Source organism: Tachysurus fulvidraco, chromosome 23 (genome assembly GCF_022655615.1).
Source record: "Tachysurus fulvidraco isolate hzauxx_2018 chromosome 23, HZAU_PFXX_2.0, whole genome shotgun sequence".
Classification (NCBI taxonomy): Eukaryota; Metazoa; Chordata; class Actinopteri; order Siluriformes; family Bagridae; genus Tachysurus; species Tachysurus fulvidraco.
Window position 1 is genome coordinate 16,337,260 of NC_062540.1, and position 20,514 is coordinate 16,357,773.

Sequence of the window (20,514 nt, forward strand, 5' to 3'; positions counted from 1 at the left end):
ACTATGAATACTCAGTGAATAACTTTATAAAAAAAAAAAAAAAGGAAAAAAAGAAAGAGACACTGGCAGCTATGTCGCAAGAGGCACTTCATGTCTGGCCTCAACCAAATGTATCCTGACCAGAATGTTACAAAGCATGTCGTAAATGCTGTCTGTATTCGTTAGTACACATTATCTGTGAAAACTGTATTCATATTCAGTTACATCCTTAATGTACAAGTACAAGGAGTTTCCGTGTACTTTTCAAGCCCGTGTCACTTCTTCTTTTTCCCTCGGTTACGATGTGCAACTCGCTCTACTTTCTACAGACCACAAAAGTTACAAATTATTGAGGACATGTATTACTACTCCGTTTGAGTGGAAAAAATGATGAAACCGAATAGTAGGTGGATGGGAGAAGGTCTCGTAACGGTGGAGGCTAATTAAGTGTAAATCAAGCATGAGAAAAAGGATTCTTAGTTTGTCTGACATGTTCCCTAAGCAAACAGTCCTAAAATCCATAGCAAGAGCGAGAGACAAATGACTCATAAAGGCATTAACCCAACATGGCAAACTAAGCAGAATTAAAAAGGGAACGCGGGCAGTTCACTTACCCAAGGGTGCGGTTGGAGGGCGGGGCCTGTGTGATGACTGAGGTGGGTGAAGGCATGGTTGGATGCAGGGAGTCGTAACCGAGGTGCAGGGGAAGAGAGCCAGGACGGACGATAGTGGGCATAGGTGCAGAACTTAATGCTGGTTTAGATGGAGATTCCTGCGAATAAAACATAACGGTGGTTAAAGCAATGCTACTCACCCAGGATTTATGGAGCCATTATAAAGATGGAAACAGCAATGAGGCATTCACTAGCTTTCTAAGCACTAGCATTATTACAGAAACGGTAGGTAAACTAATCGGCAGTCAATAAAAATTCATTATTACTACAAATCAGTCCCATAGTCCAGAAAGCATGTTGAATAAATGATGCCTTTGTACGGCGGTGTGGAGAACCCCGCTTTTTAAATTTAGACCTAACAAAGTGGGTCGTTATCGAGAAATTATTGTAGGGAATGGAAAATAAGTATAATGCATAACGCAAAGCTTCTGTTTCAAATATTATGCCCTGCGTGTCCACTGCTAACATTAGTTCGGCTTAAATGTGTCATTTATGACTGCCCTGACTTCGGGGACATGCTGTACGTCAAAACTGGCACAACACCGTCAAAGTGGATTCATGGCTTTGCTTGTCACAGCTGTGTGAAGGTACGGGACAGACTCAGAAATAGGTCGAGCCACACATCAGCCATGCCTACAGCAAACCAGTGAAGATTCAACGCTTAAGAACGACAGGGAAGAATTAAGGCAATGGCTGAGTAAGCAAATAATGAAGGAAAGATAAAGGTAAAAAGTACAGCAAGTAAACATGAATGAACATGACAGAGATGCATTAGAGTAAGTGAAAGAAGGATGGAAGGAAGGAGGTGTGAATTTTTTCATGAAAAATGTGAGGAAGGAAGGAAGGAAGGAAGGAAGGAAGGGAGTTTTTTCTAATAATGTGAGTGTAAAAGATGCTGTGATTGAAGAATGAAAAGGAAAAATTACTAAAAAAAAACCAGAAAGAAGCAAGAAAGAAAGAAAGAAAGAAAGAAAGAAAGAAAGAAAGAAAGAAAGAAAGAACGTACAAGAAAAAGAAAGAAAGCACAAGAAAGAAAGAAAAAGGAAGAAAGATAGAAAGAAGGTACAAGAAAGAAAGTACAAAAAAGAAAGAAAGAAAGAAAAAGAACGTACAAGAAAAAGAAAGAAAGAAAGAAAGAAACAAAGAAAGAAACAAGGCACAAGAAAGAAAGAAACAAGGCACAAGAAAGAAAGCAAGAAAGAAAGAAAAGCAAATTTGCTAAGGAAGGAAGAAGGAAAGGAATGAAATAGGACTGAAGCTAAATAAAGAACAGAGGGAAGAATGAAGTGATTTAAAAAGATGTAAAGATGATTGAGAATTCTGTTTAAAAAGAGATGTGATGTATTTATCTATGTTGTCTGTTTAATGACATTTAAGATGTGCACATTGGCAGGAAAAAACCTCAGGAATTCAGGAGAGTTGTACATTGTGTTGGTGTGTGTTTGTGTTGTACTCTACCATTCCCCTGGCTGTGGCCTCCCGGTTGCTATCTGAATTGCTAGAGATGGAGTCTGGACTAGTAGGTGGGGAGGAGTCCACCTCAACAGGCTCCTCTTCCTTCACTCGAACTACATCTGAGTGCGTCTGCAGACTCATGTCCAGAACTGAAGAGCCAGGGGCAGGCAGCTGCAGTGTGAAGAAAATGTGTGAGAGAGAGAGAGAGAGGGAGAGGGAGAGAGAGAGAGAGAGAGAGAGAGAGAGAGAGAGGCAAAGAGGAGAAAGGGGGAAGGGAGAGAGCATGTGAGACTTGGGAGCAGACAGCAGTCCACAAACCATAAATCCCCACATTTTGGCTACAGACAGTGAAGTTGCTCAGCTTGGAGCGAGCGAAGCCCTCCACCCAATCCCAATGCTCACAGGGTTCTTGGCTCTCTTGTCATCATCTTCCTGGGCTTTACGGAATTCCTGCTCGAAGGGCATGGTTAGATCGTTGAACAGGCCCACTTCTTCACAGTTCTTCAGGAAACGAGTGGGAGTTGGCGTCTGGTCTGGAGAGGAAAACAGATCTCATTACGTAGAATACCTATACATACAATTCCTCTATTGAGTGCACGGCAAAACGTGTTAGATTTACATAAGGGAAGGAAGACTGAACGACCAAAGTGCTCCAAATAAGCTGTAGTAAAAATCTCAGCTAAGCTTATTACACAGCGATCAGTTTACGGTTTGGTCGTAACTCGGCGTGCTGGGTTATTTTTCGCATAAAAAAAGTTAAGCGACATTATAGGGCAGATCACATAAAAACTCAACACTTCCTTTAAGTCTGTATGTTTTCTCCATGTTAAATAAGTAAGCTTCATCGTATTAGTGTGGTATAACGATTTAATAATCCACACACACTTTTTCACGGTCACAATGCATGCTGACCTTTAAACTGGTTTTATTATATAACCTGCCAACTTTATTATGCATGCTGACTTTACACATCGTAGAGTTATTGTTCAAAAAAATCCAGCAAAAAAATAAAAATAAAAAAGTCATTCTATCTCCAACAAAAACAGGAAATGAGCCAACTGACACATGAATCTAGAATGGTTAGTAGATAGACAGATAAAGTGTTTTTAACTTTCTAATATTAACTGTCTATTCCTGTAAGTCCCGCCCGTTTCACATCGTCCTACACGTTCTCGAGTACGCCCGTAAAGACGCCGAGATTTTAGTCACGGTAAACGGAGAATGTATTGAGTTCATTCATGAGCAATCTATAAAAGATATGCGCAACTTATCTAACATTAGACAAGTCTATATAGTAAACACCAGCCACTCAATTTATTTATGTTTTGCAGGCTCAAAAAGAAAAAGAAAAGTCCGACATTTTTAATTTGACGATGATTAAATAAGCCTATAACAAACCTAACATACGATTATGTACCTTTTATGTACAGAGAATTTAAATCGCTTGAAAATGCCAGCCTTGTGAACGTCGGACAGGGGATTTATAAAAGAGAGATACAATAAAAATGTTATGTTTTTACTCTTCACTGCACATTACTTCAGAATCACAGAAAAGTCCACCATCCAGATGTGTTTTAGCCACTGCTACTGCCAGCAAGTAATGTATAACACCATCTCCTACTCCTTAAACCTAAAAAGGTGGAAATGCTTGGGTTTTTTTTCCCTTTTATTTCTGGATAATATCATCGATAATTGTCTTCTTTTTTTAAATTTGTAAATTCCACCACACGATCCAATATCAGTAAACAGACATGTTTATGCTTTACTGCTACAAGGACATAGCGAGATCTAATGAGATAAAGTGTTCTGATGGACAAATACCTGCGATGATGACCGAGTCTGTCCGGGCAGGTCCGAACTTCAGAGTCATCTCGTGCTTATGCTTGTGGACGGCGAGGTGGTCCTCGTTGGTAAACCTCTGCAAGCACAGAAAAAAAAAAAAAAAAAAAAAAGAGTTGAGAAAGAGTGAGGATTGAGAAGACGACTTTTTAAAATAACACAAGCGACAGGGAGTGGAGTAAGAGATGATTTGTCTAGGGAAATGACCATGGAGCCAAGACACTTCTTACTGAGCGATCACTGACAGTAAACACAGGCCTGTATCGGTGGGAATAGAAATCGTGTACTGTACGGCAGCTTACCATCAGTGACAGATTAATCAGGCTCGGACGCAGAACGGCTTTCGGGCGAGTGAAAACTTTATCTACCGATCAACAGACAACTTTGCTTTGTCTGTGTTACTGCTGCACTATATTTCCTTTGCAGAAGTGTTAGTGACAATGTAGATCGCTGGTGTGTGAACTGCTGATGCTGCACTGCAGCTATGCAGGTTACAATAAATGCTGCATCTCAAACTGATAACCATCTGATGATGTATTTACATACACAGTCTTATCCAGGAAGTCTTACATGAGTGCTTTACAGTCTCCATCGACTGTTGTCGATGTTTTTCCGATCCAGTTTCAGTGTATCCTGCTTCTGACTGACAGGAGAGGACTCTGTTATAGTTTTCTGTTGTCATAGACCATCTACCGCACTGTACAAGTTCACCCGGAGTTGCTTTTCGGCTCACAGCGTGAGCATATTTTAGTTACTGTGTCCATCCTCTTTCCTCTCTAATCATGGAGGAGTTTCCACCAAAAGATCTGAATTGATGCTCACTTAATGTTTTTTGTTTATCGCACCACCCTGTGCCTGAAAATCTCAGGAGATCAGCAACCACGTCATGGTCAAAATCAATGCAATCACATGTCCGATCTTCTAACGAACTAAAGCTTTTGCTCTTCAAGAATTTTAGTGTTTTTATCAGTGATTTCTGTAACATGTAGCAAACAATAGCAGGTATCACCTGTAACTATCCTGAACTAGATAATGACACACATTTCTTGCTATATATTTGCCAGCGGATTATATACGGAGATTATGTATATTAACACCCCAAACCACACACACACACATATACACACACCCCCAATAAACTTTACCTGACAGCACAAAGCAATTCATAATAGTTTAACAGACAATCTACACAAGGTATTTACTTACTTACTGAAAGAAAACAAGAAAATAAACCTCTATTCACCAATTAATGAATAACATCCAGGCCAGAGTTCACTGAATGAATGAGTAGACAAACTAAATGAATGAGTCACAGCTAGAGTGAAATAAAGCACGGTTCGCAGGTGGTGTTCAGGGAAAAACCTGATACACAATAGGCTAAAGAAAAGATTTGTATTCTTGATAGTTTGGTGCTGGATTTTTGTTTGATGTTAAACGTGTTTGAAGGAGTTTTACTCGACACTCGGTGTCTACCTGTCAATCATGTGCACTAACTCCAAGTTCTACAAAGGAAAACAAAATAAACCAATGGAAAACTATCAGAACATAAATTCCAGGTTCGGGAACCACGTGAGCTCGTCAACAGACGTTATGAAAAGAAATAAATCAGTGGGAGCAAGATCATTTATAGCCTGCTGGTAAACTAGTGGCTAGTGTCTAAGCACACTTTCACACTGGCAGCTTAGTCTGAAACAGAGGTTTTAGTAACGTGAAAGCAATCGTATGGATGCACAAGTGCACCTCGGTAGTGAATGGTGTGAGGTCGATAGCGCTGGAACTGTGCCGTGATTCCAGCGAATACAAACGCGACTCTTATTCTTATCCACAATTGTTTAATTGTTTAATTGAAGTAAAATAACCTTTAGCCGACGGCAACGTCATTACAGAAGAGACGAGGTGCCTTACTGTGAATGATAGCATAAAAAAAAAGAAGGAAGGTTCTACATGCACGTAGGCGACGACGTAAGATGAACTCGTATGCACTGGGGTTCGACGGAACCCAAACGACCACAAATCGGATTCGAACCTCGGCAAATGTCCCCAGTGTAAAACCACCTGAATGGTGGATAAATAAACACTTATAAGCCCCGCGTTCCTAAGATGTCTAAATAGTGAGTGACTGCAAGGAAAGATGAGTACAAAGTTGTGTTTTTTAATGAAATAAACACAACATTTCTAAAACACTATCACCAGAAAACTTTTATACATACATATATACATAATACACAATATAAAACATATACTCAACGTCTAAAGGTCTTAAATTTCCAACATTGAAGAACAAGAAACAGCATGTAATTCCTACACGGGAACTCGGGCCGTTCTTCTCGACCCTGAGGTCGGTGAGTGACGTCAAATCAACACGGCTGCTCACGGCACAAATTAGCACGTCTTACTTTAAACGAGTTACACTGTATATACGAGCTAGGTTTGGATCAACACAGTGGCATATTAGCTTCTTAAATCTATAACTGATGTATATTTTAATTTAAGCACAACGATCTGTACGGTCAGTTGTCACAGTTAGCTGCTAGAGATGAACGTGGTTTGACGTAATTCAGTTACGTTACGCTTATGAAGTGATGAAAAACCGATTGTTCTAGATATCAATCGTGCAGCTCTGCCGGTCAACGAGTGTATTAAAGTGTGTGTGTGCTGGAGCACAGCACAGGAGCTGTAGAATGTTTAGCTCTTCAACAATGCCAAAGGTCAAGATGGAAGTGCTACTATTTCCAGCTAAGCCTTTGCCGGTGTCTTTCGGTCACGCATGGCGGTGACCCGGGCCAAGCTTTGCGCTCTGGGAGGAATCGTCGGTCTCTGGCCGTTGCCATCTTCTTCGGGCTATTTCTGGCGTTGCGTTCCTCTCACGGCCCGGCCGGGAAAGAGCGAAATGGAAACACAGTCAAGTGTCGGAGGCATATTTTTAGATGCACCAGAATCACCGATAGAACAACTGCATGGCTCAGGGGCTCTCCTCTGACTCCAAGGTTACAATAGAGCTCTTTAATTTAGGACTCAGTAAAGAACAAAGTGCGGCACCAGAGGAAATATTCTCTACTGCACGCCAGCACACTTCCCTACAACTTCCACTTCTGAGAACTCAAAACCATATTTAATGATTCGGCCTGTTGCTAAGAAAGGATAACATGACTTTCGGGAAATGGAACAAATGGGTTATTCTAGATGGTATAAATGGGCTGGTATTGTGTTACCGTTACCGCCTGGCAATCCGTTAGCCGGCGTAAAGCGACCTCGGTGTGGAGAGATGCACCGTTTCTTACTGCCTTCTCCCTCCGCACTTTAAGCTACAGTAGATTAGATAATGTAATAAACCTTACATTACGATCGCTAATGAAAATGGAAGGAAGGTCTAAATGTGAAAATGCACGCTTTAAACAAACGCTGTGTGAATCGACAACCAGAATATTATTTTAGCTTGTTTGTCAATATTAAATGACTTTTATTTATTCTGAGTATTGTTCTGTCAATACAGAGATAGAATTTATTACGTCATTTAATCAACAGGAGAAAAAAAAAAAGAAAAAAAAAACACCTTGTACATTGTATAAAATAAACACACGATTCTTCTTGCTTTCTTAAATATGAATAAGCTTACAGGAATTATTTTTACAATGTTAAATATAAACACTCTTGTTACATTGGTAACTAACACAGAATCATAAGAGTCCCTACAAAACTTCTTGTTTAATACACCGATTAAACAATCGACAAACCTTTCAATGATGTGAAATAATCGCAATCAGAATTAAATTCCATATCGACCGTGAGGCAGCACGTTGTGTCCTCAGATGCTGGCACTTTTTTTTTTATTATTATTACGTGGTTTTCTATTATTACAAGTTTTCTTGTACAGCGACCAGAATAAGGAAATAAAGCCTACTTCCTACTGTGTGTTTAAACATCATGCGTGATTCGCTGTGAAGTGATGCACGTCTGTACTGTAACTAAGGACTCGGAAACTTCGGAAGGTTCTCCTCGATTCAGAGTTCGGCGAATCAAATCAACAAGGCAGCTCGTAGCATCGACCGTAGCACTTCCTACAAGTGTTTATTTTATTGAATCGATATACAGAGATGTTCGGTTTTAAATCTAGAACACTATAGTACGAGTATACACAGGTATGCGCAGGAGGGTAAGCATCACACCAACACGTGGTTTTTCCCCAAGCTCTTGCTCCAATTTTCAAAGCATACAGTTGTCTAAAATGTCTCCAAACGCTGTAGCTTGACGATTACACTTCACTGAGACTAATGTTCAAACCTGTTCCTGACATGACAATGCCCTTGTGCACAAAGCCAGCCCCATAAAGGCATGGATGTAATGTTAAACAACTTGTATGTTCTGCACAGAGCCCTGAACACCTTCGGGATGAACCAGAACACTGACTGCACCGCAGATCTCCTCACCTGACATCAGAGTCAAACCTCACTAATTCTCTTGTGGCTGAATGAACTCAAATCACCATAGCCACAAACCAACATCTAGTAGAAAGCCTTCCTAGAAGAGTGGAGATGAACAGAACAGCAAAGTGGGATTCGATCTTGAAGGTTCGGCGAGCACATATGACAGTTATGGTCAGGTCCACACGTTTTATCTGTAATAGCACGCATCGCTCATCACAAATGGCTAGCTTGTAATGACAGATGAACACGGTAGCGTCTACGGTCTTTCCCACTTTGCAGTTCAACCACAGAGAAGTGAAAAATGAGGCTCTTTCGAAGTTCAGACTTCCCGCTCCTGAGATAAGTCGAATGCATTCAAGCTAGGACGTGGGAAACACCGCGGTGCTTCCAGGTTCGTCTTTTCTTGCTCTCAATCTGTCGTCATCTGGCCGAGCGGCTGTTCTTAAAAACACTGCAAACACAGCGTGCTACGTTAGAAACGATATCAAACACGTTCGTTCCTCTTACTCTATCGATGCACTTAACTATAATAGACTAGCTTGCTGAATACTATGATATCAGAATAGTTACAAATTTTCAGCTGGGGTTTTTTTTTTTTTAGCCTTGATAAATTTAAAACACTAGACCGGGCTCAGTAAAGTAATGATTGGTCCACCGGAAACCTTGCATTAAAACACACAACACGAGCTAGTGTAAAAATGAAAAGGTAGAAAAGCTAGGCTACTCCAGCAAACAGCCCACTTCTCTGGGACTGTATCCATTTCAGTGGGACATGCCTGAGCAAAAACAGCGCAGATCCCTGGAGACGTACATGATGCAACACCTACTACAAGCCTCCTTACAAACAAAACAGCGACACCGATCACAAACACACATGCGCGTACACTCGGCCTCTTTTCGCTGTCCTTGCCAGATATGTTTGTAAGAATAGCATTGCGGTTTATCTACAAATACAAACAATCCAACAACTCGACGCCTTTATTTACGGACACAGCAGCGTAAACAACATGATACAAGACTCGATTCAAGGCCTAAATAGTTTAGAGCGACCGAATCTTACAACTTGCTGACATTTACTACTTCTCCTATTGAAGGAGGACGTTGGAAACGATCGTGGACGGGTTATTTAAACCGGAGACACGGACAGACCCACACGCAAGCGATTCTAGTTCCAGATATTTAGCTGTTTATGTGATGTGCTTCTGTTATGTGATCTTTACTTTCACACTAATTGTGTCTTAACAGAATATTCCAATCAAAACCTCAGTGTGAACACAGCTGCGCTCACATTAAGTGCGAGGAGTTGCATTAATGACTTCCGCTTTCAGTTTTCAAAGCCTTCTTGGTTGTGCGTGCAGCCACAAGCTCAAGGGTTTCTTTGCTTAATCTGCTTTCTTCCTTTTTTTCTCTCTCGAGCTGTTTGGTTTAATTACAGGACGCCGCATGCGCTGAGTCAATCGAGACGTATTTAAAAAGCACCGGAACGGCGATTAGTCATAGATTATTCGTGTGCTGAATCATAAAGAAGTTAACACGACTACGAGGGAACGGCAGCGGCTAACATGCTGAAATAAAACAAGAGTGTGTACAAAGTATCAGAGCTGAGCGCTCGTCTGTACGGAGAGCAACGGCACAACAAAACTCAGAGGAGCCTTGGGACAAACTTGGGACAGAAAACACACACACACACACACAGGAAACCTAAGATAGGTGGAGAAAGAAAAGCAGACTTACCTGCCCACAGCCAGGAGCGTTGCACACAAAAGGTTTGTCATCCCCCATTTTTGCAAACGGCTTGCAATACAGCTGTGGAAGAGGAGAAGAGGAGAACATTGTTGAAGATGTTCAAGCCTGATTTAAAAAAAAAAAAAAAAAAAAGCCTATGCTAGGCCTCCGTAGCTTCTACTAAAGCAGCGCTGCGTCGCTGGTCGTATCCGTCGGCAGTGCAGGAAGCTGGGTTAAAAATATCACACGAGGAAAACGCACACTCTTGTACGCACACGCAGATGACAAAATAAGAAGTTTCCCCAGTGATACTTCCTTCACACTGGGGCCATCTGAGAGGCCAATGAAGAATAGTTTACACTCGAGTCAGTAGAAGGGATTTGCACGAAGCATGTCAATACCCCTTTCCCTATTTCAGTTAGACTGCCTCTTACTCCACCCCTACTGCTTTAACCCCGCCTCTGCTCTTCATTGTGTTCCTCCCTCGCTCCACAAACACAAACATCCTACAAGGCAACGGGTTTGTGTTTATAGCTGGAAGTTTTCTCCTTCGGCTCCTTTTGCTGCCACTGTGTCTTTTCAGTTCCTCGTTAAGTACCTCGACCAACACCTCCTCAGCAGGTTTACTGGTCAATACAATTCCCCAGAACTGATCAATGAACCCACTGATGACAAGCAAACTCGGCATGCACCGTGAGGAATGTAACGAGAGTAAGTGATATCATTCGGGCTGGACGGCATACCGACGCTAATCCTAGAGAGACATTTCTGCAATGAGCTGCACCGATCCAGGAGAATGACTTGCATGTGCGCTGCCTGCCCGCTTTCCTAAAACCCCTCCTCTCCTTTTAGTCCGGAGAGCAACATGAGCTACAGGACCACAATTTCCACTCGCACTAAACAAGTTTTCCAGGCACTCTGACGCAGCTTTTATGTCTGAAATATACTCATAGCTTTAATGCATTTGTGGAAATGATCATCGGTTACACATCGTTCTCTTCTGTGCATGCACGAGACGACGTTTTCCTATTCTCTGAACAATAACGTTTTTACCTAAACACCACTCGACATTCATCAAGATTTCACAGTTAGACGGTTTAAAATTGGAGGATTTTCAATATTTTTTCCCCACCTATTTAAATCCCTACTCTAATGAATCTCAACATTCTGTGTCTGGCTGTAACTCGTCAAAAATATACATTTTGTTTATGTTACGTTGCTACTGGGCGTCTTCATCTCCCTCTTTCTGATGACATGATGCGCATCTCAATACACATGACTGCCATAATATTATAACCACCAGTCTAAGAGGCCACTGCCATTAGGGAACACCCGCTGACATGAAGGGGTTTTACTTGGTCTGTGTACAAAAGTGTAGGTGGTACATATCATGGTAACATCCACGTTAATTCCCAGACGAACGTTTGCCAAGAGAATCGCACTATGGGATCTAAACAGACAGGCTAGCCTTCGCTCCCCACATGCATCAATGAGCCTGTCACTGGTTCACTGGTTGTCTTTACTTGGACCTTTTTTGGTAGATAGTAACCACAGCATACTGGGAACACCTCCAATACCTGTTGTTTTGGAGATGCATTGACCCAGTCGAACTAGCTGCCTGTCAGTTATGGCTGATCGATGTGTATATACACAACAGACTCATGCATGCATGCACAAGACAAGAGACTTTTTTTTTTAGTTTCTCGTCCTGTGAATGTTTTTTTTTTACTGTAATACTTCTAGCTCTCCTACAAATGAAGGATGATGATCTATCCACTGCTTAGCCCTAAGCTACTGGCTGGAGCTTAAGGATAAAAAAGATCCGAAGAGCTAAACAACAATCAATCAGTTTCCAAACAATCCCACCCTCCCCCTTAACAACTGTGCCTCATAATTCCACGACGTCACTGACGGCTTCGGCTCCGCGATCCGAGTTGAAATTAGCAGCCGGTGCAAAAGATGCCAGGTTTTTATTTGTCACAAAGTAAAATAGCTGTGTCTTGTTTGTCAGAGAGAGAGACCCCTCCCACTCGACGGAGGTCAACACGAGCCAAACAGCTCGAGTCCTTACACACCCGAGAAGCGTGTGTAAAGAACGGTGCAGGCCTTCTCAACCGACACGGACAGTCGAGTGTGACAAATTTGTTTACAAATAAGCCACGAACTCGTGCTTGTTATATCGTAGGTGAGGTGCCTCGTCCAACTGACTATCATTCACTAGAACAGATCTGTTAGACCCAGAATGTTCATCTATAGTATGTAAATATCCACTTACATACAATTCCCTGGTTATAAAACGTCTGAAGGTAAAAGGGCTGAATTGAGACAACATTTCTTTTAATGATGTCTAATTATATCACTGGTGATTATGGTTATAAATAATAACAGTTGGACGTGTTTATTTTTTGGTTTCGTAGCAACACTTCATGTTAACGCTTGACGAGCACTGTGCACTCTGCACACAGAGACTCTCCATCTATTTCTATTTAAAATATTCAGTTTTTGTCATCAACTATTTATTTTATTTATTTATTAAAAAAAAAAAAAGCCATTTCAGTTTCCTTTTCTGACCAGAGAGAATAAATATAATGAGTAAGCAATCTGTTTTCATTTACATGTTCTTACAAAATATGAATATATTAACAGCAACAGAGGATCTTCTAGTGGATTATGTTTAAAAAGCTATAGCTGTTGAACCTTTTTTTTTTTTTACCCGGCATGTTTTCGCAAGTGCTCGCGCCAGTCCACTGAAATATTTTGCAGAGTCTGTATCCGGACGGCGGACCGCCAGTTAACAGTCCGCCAGTTAGCGGTCCGCCAGTTAGCGGTCCGTATGACAGACTGAGTTTAGTTCACCAGGATTGTACCATTCCATCCTCCCAATAAAAAAAATAAAAAATTGTTTTATTTCACTTCATTTTTATCACGGTTACCATAGCAGTGTAAACGAACCATGACAGAAGTGACGTCCATGATGTTGGAAACATAACCGAGATGGAGATTGTTTCAAGATTCTTATATAAGTATTAAAATCCGATGTTGTAAAGTATCTGCAGTGGCAGATTATTTGTGGGTGAAGGATACAGACACTGGTAACGAGAAAATCCTAGCAGACAGAAGTTTACCACAGAAACCCTAGTGTGGACAAGATGGCTCCATGCTAACAGCATAACAAAACATTGGTCTACTGATCGGAAGGTTGTGAGTTCAAATCCCACCACTGTCAAAAGCTTCCACTGCTGGGTTCTTGAGTGAGGCCCTTAACCCTCGACTGCTCAATTCTATAAACGAGATACTAAAAATCTGTACAGAAGTCATTGAATGTGTAATAACCGAACACTTCAACTTAACTTTTATTGTTGTAGTTGAATTTATAATACACTGGTCACATGAGCAATATGTTAAGTACAATATCTCAACTGTTTGCTCCTTCAGCTAAATAGTATTTTATCAGATCTCCTATGTTAATGTTTATACTCTTTTATATTAGTGTGTACGATTTTTTTTTTGCATTTTACGTACCATAAGGACTGACAATTAATTTAGTTGTACTCTGTGCAATGACAATAAAAAAAACAAATCCATCCATCCAAGACAGTCTGTATGGGCGTCTGCCAAACGTCATAAAGGAAAACGAGTGATAATTAAGCAAAGACAAAAAAAAAAAATTAATATCCTGGTTACTGAAAGAACATCTTAAATGCCAACACACACATGTTGATAGAGAAATTAAAAATAGTTCTTCGAATTTTCATTGTAGCCAATCTGATCCAGACCATTTGTTTTGGCAGGGTATACAATAAGTGATCTGAGGAGGAGGATTTAGAAGAGAAGGGATAAGGTTTTTAACAAATAACCTGTGCTCCAATGTGAAAACAGTAAAGTTACAGCAGCAACTCCATTTTCCAACTTCATGGACCAAAGAGACTGCAATCTTGCCCCTTTTCCACCAGAAAGAATCGGGTGCTGGTTCAAAGCAGGTTCCACTGGCGATCCTTCTAAGAACTGGTTTGCCTTTCCATGAGCTAGAGAGCCATCACAGAGCCGAGTCTGACGTCACCGTATTCAGCGACAATAGCGGATGTTGCTTTACTGTTAATGCTCATGGCTTCGCAAACCTACATCGGTATCAAACGTGGCAATTCCAAAGTGTACATGCAGCTCCATGTAATTTGTATAACTGGAGGTTGCAACATTATTTTAGCATTAACACAGAAAAAAAGTTAGCCTTAGCATGTAGCTGATAACTGATCATATTGCGGTAAAGTAAAAGTGTATTAAACATTAGTATACTTAAGGTACATAATCAAAGTGCTTAAAGTAGCTCCGCCCACAGCTCCTGACACAAGCGATTCTTTGGTCTAGACCAGCAAAGTTTTGGTGCTACTTAAGAACCACTTTTCCTGGTTCAGAGCCGGTGCTTTTGGTGTCGAAAAAGAAAGAACTGATTTCAAATTAGGCTCTGGCTCCGAACCAGCACTCAAACTGCCTCGGTGGAAAAGGGGCATCTGAGTTCATCTCATCTCTTGGTTCAAAAAGACTGAAATTCGCAAGAAATTGTAACAAAGGCAAAGAAACTGCTACAGGAAGCAAATGCAACTTTTACCTCCCACGTCCTTTGACCTTCTGTCGATTTTTTTCTGTCAGGCGATGTTTATCCTTGTGTGGCTTGAAAAAATCGTAGCAAAACAATAAACGTTACCGCAAAATTAAATTGTATATTTTAGCACCTCTGGTATAGATTAATATTGTAAAATCACAAAACTGTCAAATGGGGCTTTATAATCCTACAATCATTTGCATCAAGCATGTAGTAGGAGGTAAAGTGGGCGGGGCTTCCAAATTTCAAACCATCTGCACAAATGTCAATCATTCCAGATTCAATTGATTTGATTTGCTCTTTTCTTGAGTGATCATTTATTGTAACACAGGAATTCATAAATGTTGCCTGGTTTTCTACGTAGTTACAGGATTCTTTAGGTCCACTTTTCATCTGACTGGCTGGTGTTTTTTTTGTCTTTGTGGTTTGACATTTTAGTGCAGAATAACCTGGTTCAAGTTTAATAAAGCTAGAACAAGAAAGAGGAACAAAACTCACAGCCTATTCTCTTTATTACTTAGAACTTTGCATTAAGCGTTTTATACCCGTTTACAAAAAATGTCGAATCATGAAATTGCGCAAAGCTGCGATCAGAGAAACTTTAGGCAAAACGTTCCGCTGTGAGTGACATGCTCTCTGTATGGCATTTAAATAGTTCCTAGCAGCTGTTCTGAGCGAACTACCTAGCTAGCTATGTTTAGCTAACACTATCTATAACACTAGCTATCACTATTTGGCATCTATTAACAGTTACAGGAAGCAAAGACAATAGGTTCACATTTGGCATTTAAACATGGCTTTAAAAAAAAAAAAAGATCGCTGAAGAGATTCTAATTCTTTCGATTCAAGAGCGTCATCGAGGAATCCTAAAAAAGCTGTTTGTCTGCTTTGAACTGAATTCGAAAGGAATTACAAGTACCTGACTTTCATTACGTTATAAGATTACATAATCCGGACTACATCAAATCCGTTATTACCAAACAGTGGTCATCATGTTTCTTCACTTCTAGTGCAATGTGCACACAACATTTGCCTCCTGCCCTTCAGCTACACCGCCTAATCCTCATCTGTATATAAAAAGATTAAATAAATAATTTAAATTTACAAAAAAAACATTAAGGTAACATTTACACTTTTATATCAACACACTCTACCTCAAGCTCTCAAGTTTCTCAAACGAAAACAAAAGAAAAAAAATCTTTGCACGTGGTGTACAAGAAGGTAAATCGTGAAAACTGTGCAGAGCGAATGTCCGTGACAAACTGATGGTATCGTTGATGGAATTTGTTTTCAAAGTGCTCAAAATAATTCTGACACGTACTTACACTGTGTTCACACGTACAGTCATTTTATCACTGCAAGATGCCGGTAGGCGTTTCTACGGCTGGTTGCCATAAAAAGACCAAAAAACAAAAACAAAAAAAAACACTCATTACAATGAATCTAGCCAAAAAGCATACTCGAATGACACTGGCTACTGTTATGGCTAGGGCTGATTTATATCTCTGTGAGCACATCAAAGCATCATATGTGAACAACCTGTAATATGGTGAACCCCTCATTCATGCACATATTTATAAAGAATATATATATATATATATTATATATATATACACACACACACACACACACAGTACAGACCAAATGTTTGGACACACCACCTTTTCAACAGGACAATGACCCCGAACACACCTCCAGGCTGTGTAAGGGCTATTTGACTTTGACTATGAAGGAGAGTGATGGGGTGCTGCGCCAGATGACCTGACCTCCACAGTCACCGGACCTGAACCCAATCGAGATGGTTTGGGGTGAGCTGGACCGCAGAGTGAAGGCAAAAGGGCCAACAAGTGCTAAGCATCTCTGGGAACTCCTTCAAGACTGTTGGAAGCCCATTTGGAAGACTGTTGGACTACCTCTTGAAGCTCATCAAGAGAATGCCAAGAGTGTGCAAAGCAGTAATCAAAGCAAAAGGTGGCTACTTTAAAGAACCTAGAATATGATATATTTTCAGTTCTTTCACACTTTTTTGTTATGTACGTAATAATTACACACGTGTTAATTCATAGTTCTGATGCCTTCAGTGTGAATCTACAATTTTCATAGTCATGAAAACTCTTTGAATGAGAAGGTGTGTCCAAACTTTTGGTCTGTACTGTATATATTATTTTTATTAAAATAAAATATATACATATATATTTTTATATAAATTTTTGTTTATATGTGTGTGTGTGTGTGTGAGAGAAACTAAATAAATAAATAAAAATCCACCTCACAGAAGACGAAAAGCACCGAATGTGATAAGATCAGATTTTAGTCCTTATACTTTATTAGAGCGATATTACTTTCATTTAGATTGGTGTAAACCAACCAAAGGAATAAGGTCTCATCCCCACATTCCCAGGTACACAACCGAGCACATCCCTCTTCCAACAAATCAGCATTCACATCAAAACTGGATAAAAGACAACACTGCACACTCTGCTTACCCATAATCCCACATTATAAACCTCTTTTTTTATTTATTTTTATAAATCAGCAAAACAACGTGTCCCACCCCATCACTTCGTCTGAGAAAAATACTGAAGTGTGAAAGTACTAGAATGGCGACTTATTTGCACTAGTCCCAGAATGAGGACTGATTCAGAAATCTTTAAAATCTATATATCCTTAGAAGGATATGAACAGAAACCAAAAGAAGGCAGGCTGACTGAACTGGACTCAGTAATGACGGCTCAAAGGGACTTTCGGCGTCTTCAGTGTCACGTGATCCTTCAGAAATCATTCTAATATGCTGATTTCTCATCCATTGTAAAACATTTTTAAAATTACAAAATATTCCAATTGTTCAACTAATTATTTATATATCTGTGCGCTGCATGAGTTTTTACAAGCTTTTTTCCAATCTTATTCTTTAGAACTTTCTCGTGTGTGGATACAGTTCACCTCAGCCAATGTTGTCAAAATGTTAGTCTATTTATTTTTTTTTTTAATCTGTAATAGATTGCATGCGTGTCATCTTGTGTCCAAACAAAATGTTTATACATGATAGTTTATATAAATGTCCCCAAAATTACCTTATTCATTCCCAGAAATTCCCAGTAAGTTTCCAACTTGGAATATTTCCAAAATTCCCTAGATGAAGTTCCCATGGAATGTTCCCTTTGCAACCTAAGCCACACGGCAACGCAAACCGCCGATCGGTTGTCAAAATCTGTTTTTGAGTCAATTCATCTCTCATTTTCTGTATTTTCTGATGAAGCAAACCTGGATAACGTTTATGGACACGTTTAAATTTGTTAAATAAATTAGCAAAATTTTGCACCTTAAAAAACGATGTATCGTATCCTGATAAAACCGTCACATTGATATAACGAATCCGCATTTAGCCAGCATCCTTGATGAAGTTTCGTCCCTGACCTCCAGCTAACCAACAGGTTGGAGATACAGAACTGTTAGGACAGGAATTCAATTTACACCTCAAAAGTCGGCGCATTCCATCTCGGCTGTGCTATTAAAGCGGGATGAACAGCTGTGTTTGCACGGGGCATTAACATGTTGACACTGGGAATTAGTTATGCTGTGACATCAACCAGGTCATGGATTTGTGTACCGGTTTGCATCTGCACTATCCTCGCTGTGCGGGGTTCGGTCCAGCCAGGTGACGGGACAGAGGGGGGGAGTGGGTGGACGTGAGAGAGAGAGAGAGAGAGAGAGAGAGAGAGAGAGAGAGAGAGAGAGAGAGAGAGAGAGAGAGGTGATCTGTCTGTTAACTTGGATTTCTCCGACTCAGCAAGTGGAGAGCAGAGCGGCCCTGTCTATAATCAGTGCACTGTTTGATGCCTCCTGCTAGGAAACTGTCTAAACAAACTGTATTAATAGCTCCTGCTGCAGCCAGGAATGAGGAATCTGGAGCTTGAGTTGCCAGAGGGCAGGGGAGACCCCACAAAATGTGTACGCATGTGCATATCTCTCAGTGTGTGTGTGTGTCTCAAAGAAGTGAACAGTTATGAAGGACATTTGTTAACAGATAACGTCTACGTGCAGCAGACCAAACCAGACGTACCGCTGCTAAGAGAGCTTCTCTACATACGGCCAAGATGGATCGAAGTGACCTTAGTGAACCCGAGCTTTGGTATATGGAACAAATGAAACTTTATATGCGTGTCTGCATAGCTGAAGTGTGCCCGGCATTAAATCTGTGCCAAGGCAGTAGACAAAGCTGCGTACTGCAAGACCCAAGGTCGCTTTCTGCTATGAAATCGGAAACAATCTAGTAACTATTTATAAAGCGGATCTTTGACTTGTTTGATAGTGGTAGAACGACGCTGTGCTACAAGAGAAAAGATGTCTCAACTTCAGCAAGGGTTCTGCGATGCACAGAGAAAGAGAAATGCACAATATGTAGATAATAAAATAATAATAAAATAAAACAATGGATTAAGCCATGTTGTTAGCACAAATGTATTAAACTGACATATGGAAAACTGACTTCTGGTCCGGAATACATGTTCGTGCTTGGGTACGCAGTGTAGATCCAGGGAACCGGATCTTTGGGAACCTGAGCGGGAATCATTCGAATGTCGAATCCAATCTAAATGTTACAGACCAGATCATGGGAGAGAGAAAAAAAACAAATCTGACATAATTCACCTTTAAAGTTAGAGATCCCAATTTAATCGGGACGAGAACACACCTCTACTTCCTGCTCGTTTACACTGCTTAGTGTTCGAGATTTCGCTTGTGTTTGTGAAATCCTGAAGGAACACTACACAAAGCTTTATTTTTAAACTCTGAGTTCCACCAAAACCGATGATTAAACCTTTATGTCTAATTACTGTGTTTTAATTCAAAACTAAAAGCATCACAGTTTGAAAGCTTGTACTGTTAAAAAGGTCAATGACAAATAAGCAACAGCATTTGAGACAAGCTGCACACTGCACATGGTATACAAGTGCAGTAAGGGAAGGGAAAAAACTAGACACTAACAGCTGGTGTCATAGCCAACACAAGATCACAAACTGACCCATAAACTTCCTTCCTTTGACACTGCTTCGCTTTTTAATGCCGTAGCTGCAGACAACTTTTGACAGGCGGCACAACAGTCTTTTTTTTACTCAGTTCATTAAAAGCAAAGTTAGTTACTCCAACATCTGCTAAAGCTTATAGCAGCACCTGGAAACACACACAACCTTCTACACAGAGGAGCATGCATTACAAAAAGCACAAAGCGAGACAGAACATGCGGTTTTAGTAAAATAATCAATGTCATGATGGTGCAAATTACTGTCTCCACCCTGAAGCCCCCTGAAGTCTTTCATTCCTTTTTGCATACAGCTATTTCAAAAGGATTTCTTATTAATTAATAATTAACATGTTGCTACATTTAATATTGTGAAAGAAGGTCTGAAAGTTCCTGTTCAGTTACATTATAAAAGCTAAAAACAGTAGTTCCCTCACCAGCCTCTTTTTATCCCTCTCTTGAAGTTAATTGAGTTTATTGCTACTCTCAAATTACATGGAGCATCCGCAGTTAAAGGTCTCTGTGAATGAGCTGTTACTATAGAAACCATTACACACCCAAGCTTGCGTGCACGCACACACAAGAATTTCTTCATTGTTATTATTTTATTAAAAAATAAAATAATAATAATAATAATAATAATAATAATAATAACAACAACAACACAGATATTCACACTGTCACCGTGAAACAACACATTCTGGGCTGTTCAGTGACCAAATAAAATGTTAAATAATCATTTTGTATTGTAAACTACTCCTGATGAAGCTTTATATGCTCAGCAACCTCTCAAGCAGC

General features: G+C 40.2%; 1 protein-coding gene across 5 annotated transcripts in view; it reads right to left on the reverse strand.

The window, feature by feature from the left end:
• Positions 1–20,514, reverse strand: part of atf7a (activating transcription factor 7a) — a 28,596-nt gene that overhangs the window by 6,679 nt on the left and 1,403 nt on the right. For 2 of the 5 annotated variants that reach the window (XM_027170507.2, XM_027170508.2), the window contains exons 2-7: positions 19,186–19,287; positions 10,106–10,177; positions 3,930–4,026; positions 2,511–2,641; positions 2,112–2,279; positions 594–751 (exon numbers count right to left, since the gene is read on the reverse strand). In XM_027170507.2, the coding sequence (XP_027026308.2) occupies positions 594–751; positions 2,112–2,279; positions 2,511–2,641; positions 3,930–4,026; positions 10,106–10,177; positions 19,186–19,287 (728 nt within the window). Of the gene's footprint in view, positions 1–593; positions 752–2,111; positions 2,280–2,510; positions 2,642–3,929; positions 4,027–10,105; positions 10,178–19,170; positions 19,288–20,514 lie in introns of all 5 variants that reach the window. The other 3 variants (XM_027170509.2, XM_027170510.2, XM_027170505.2) reach the window with 2 other exon arrangements.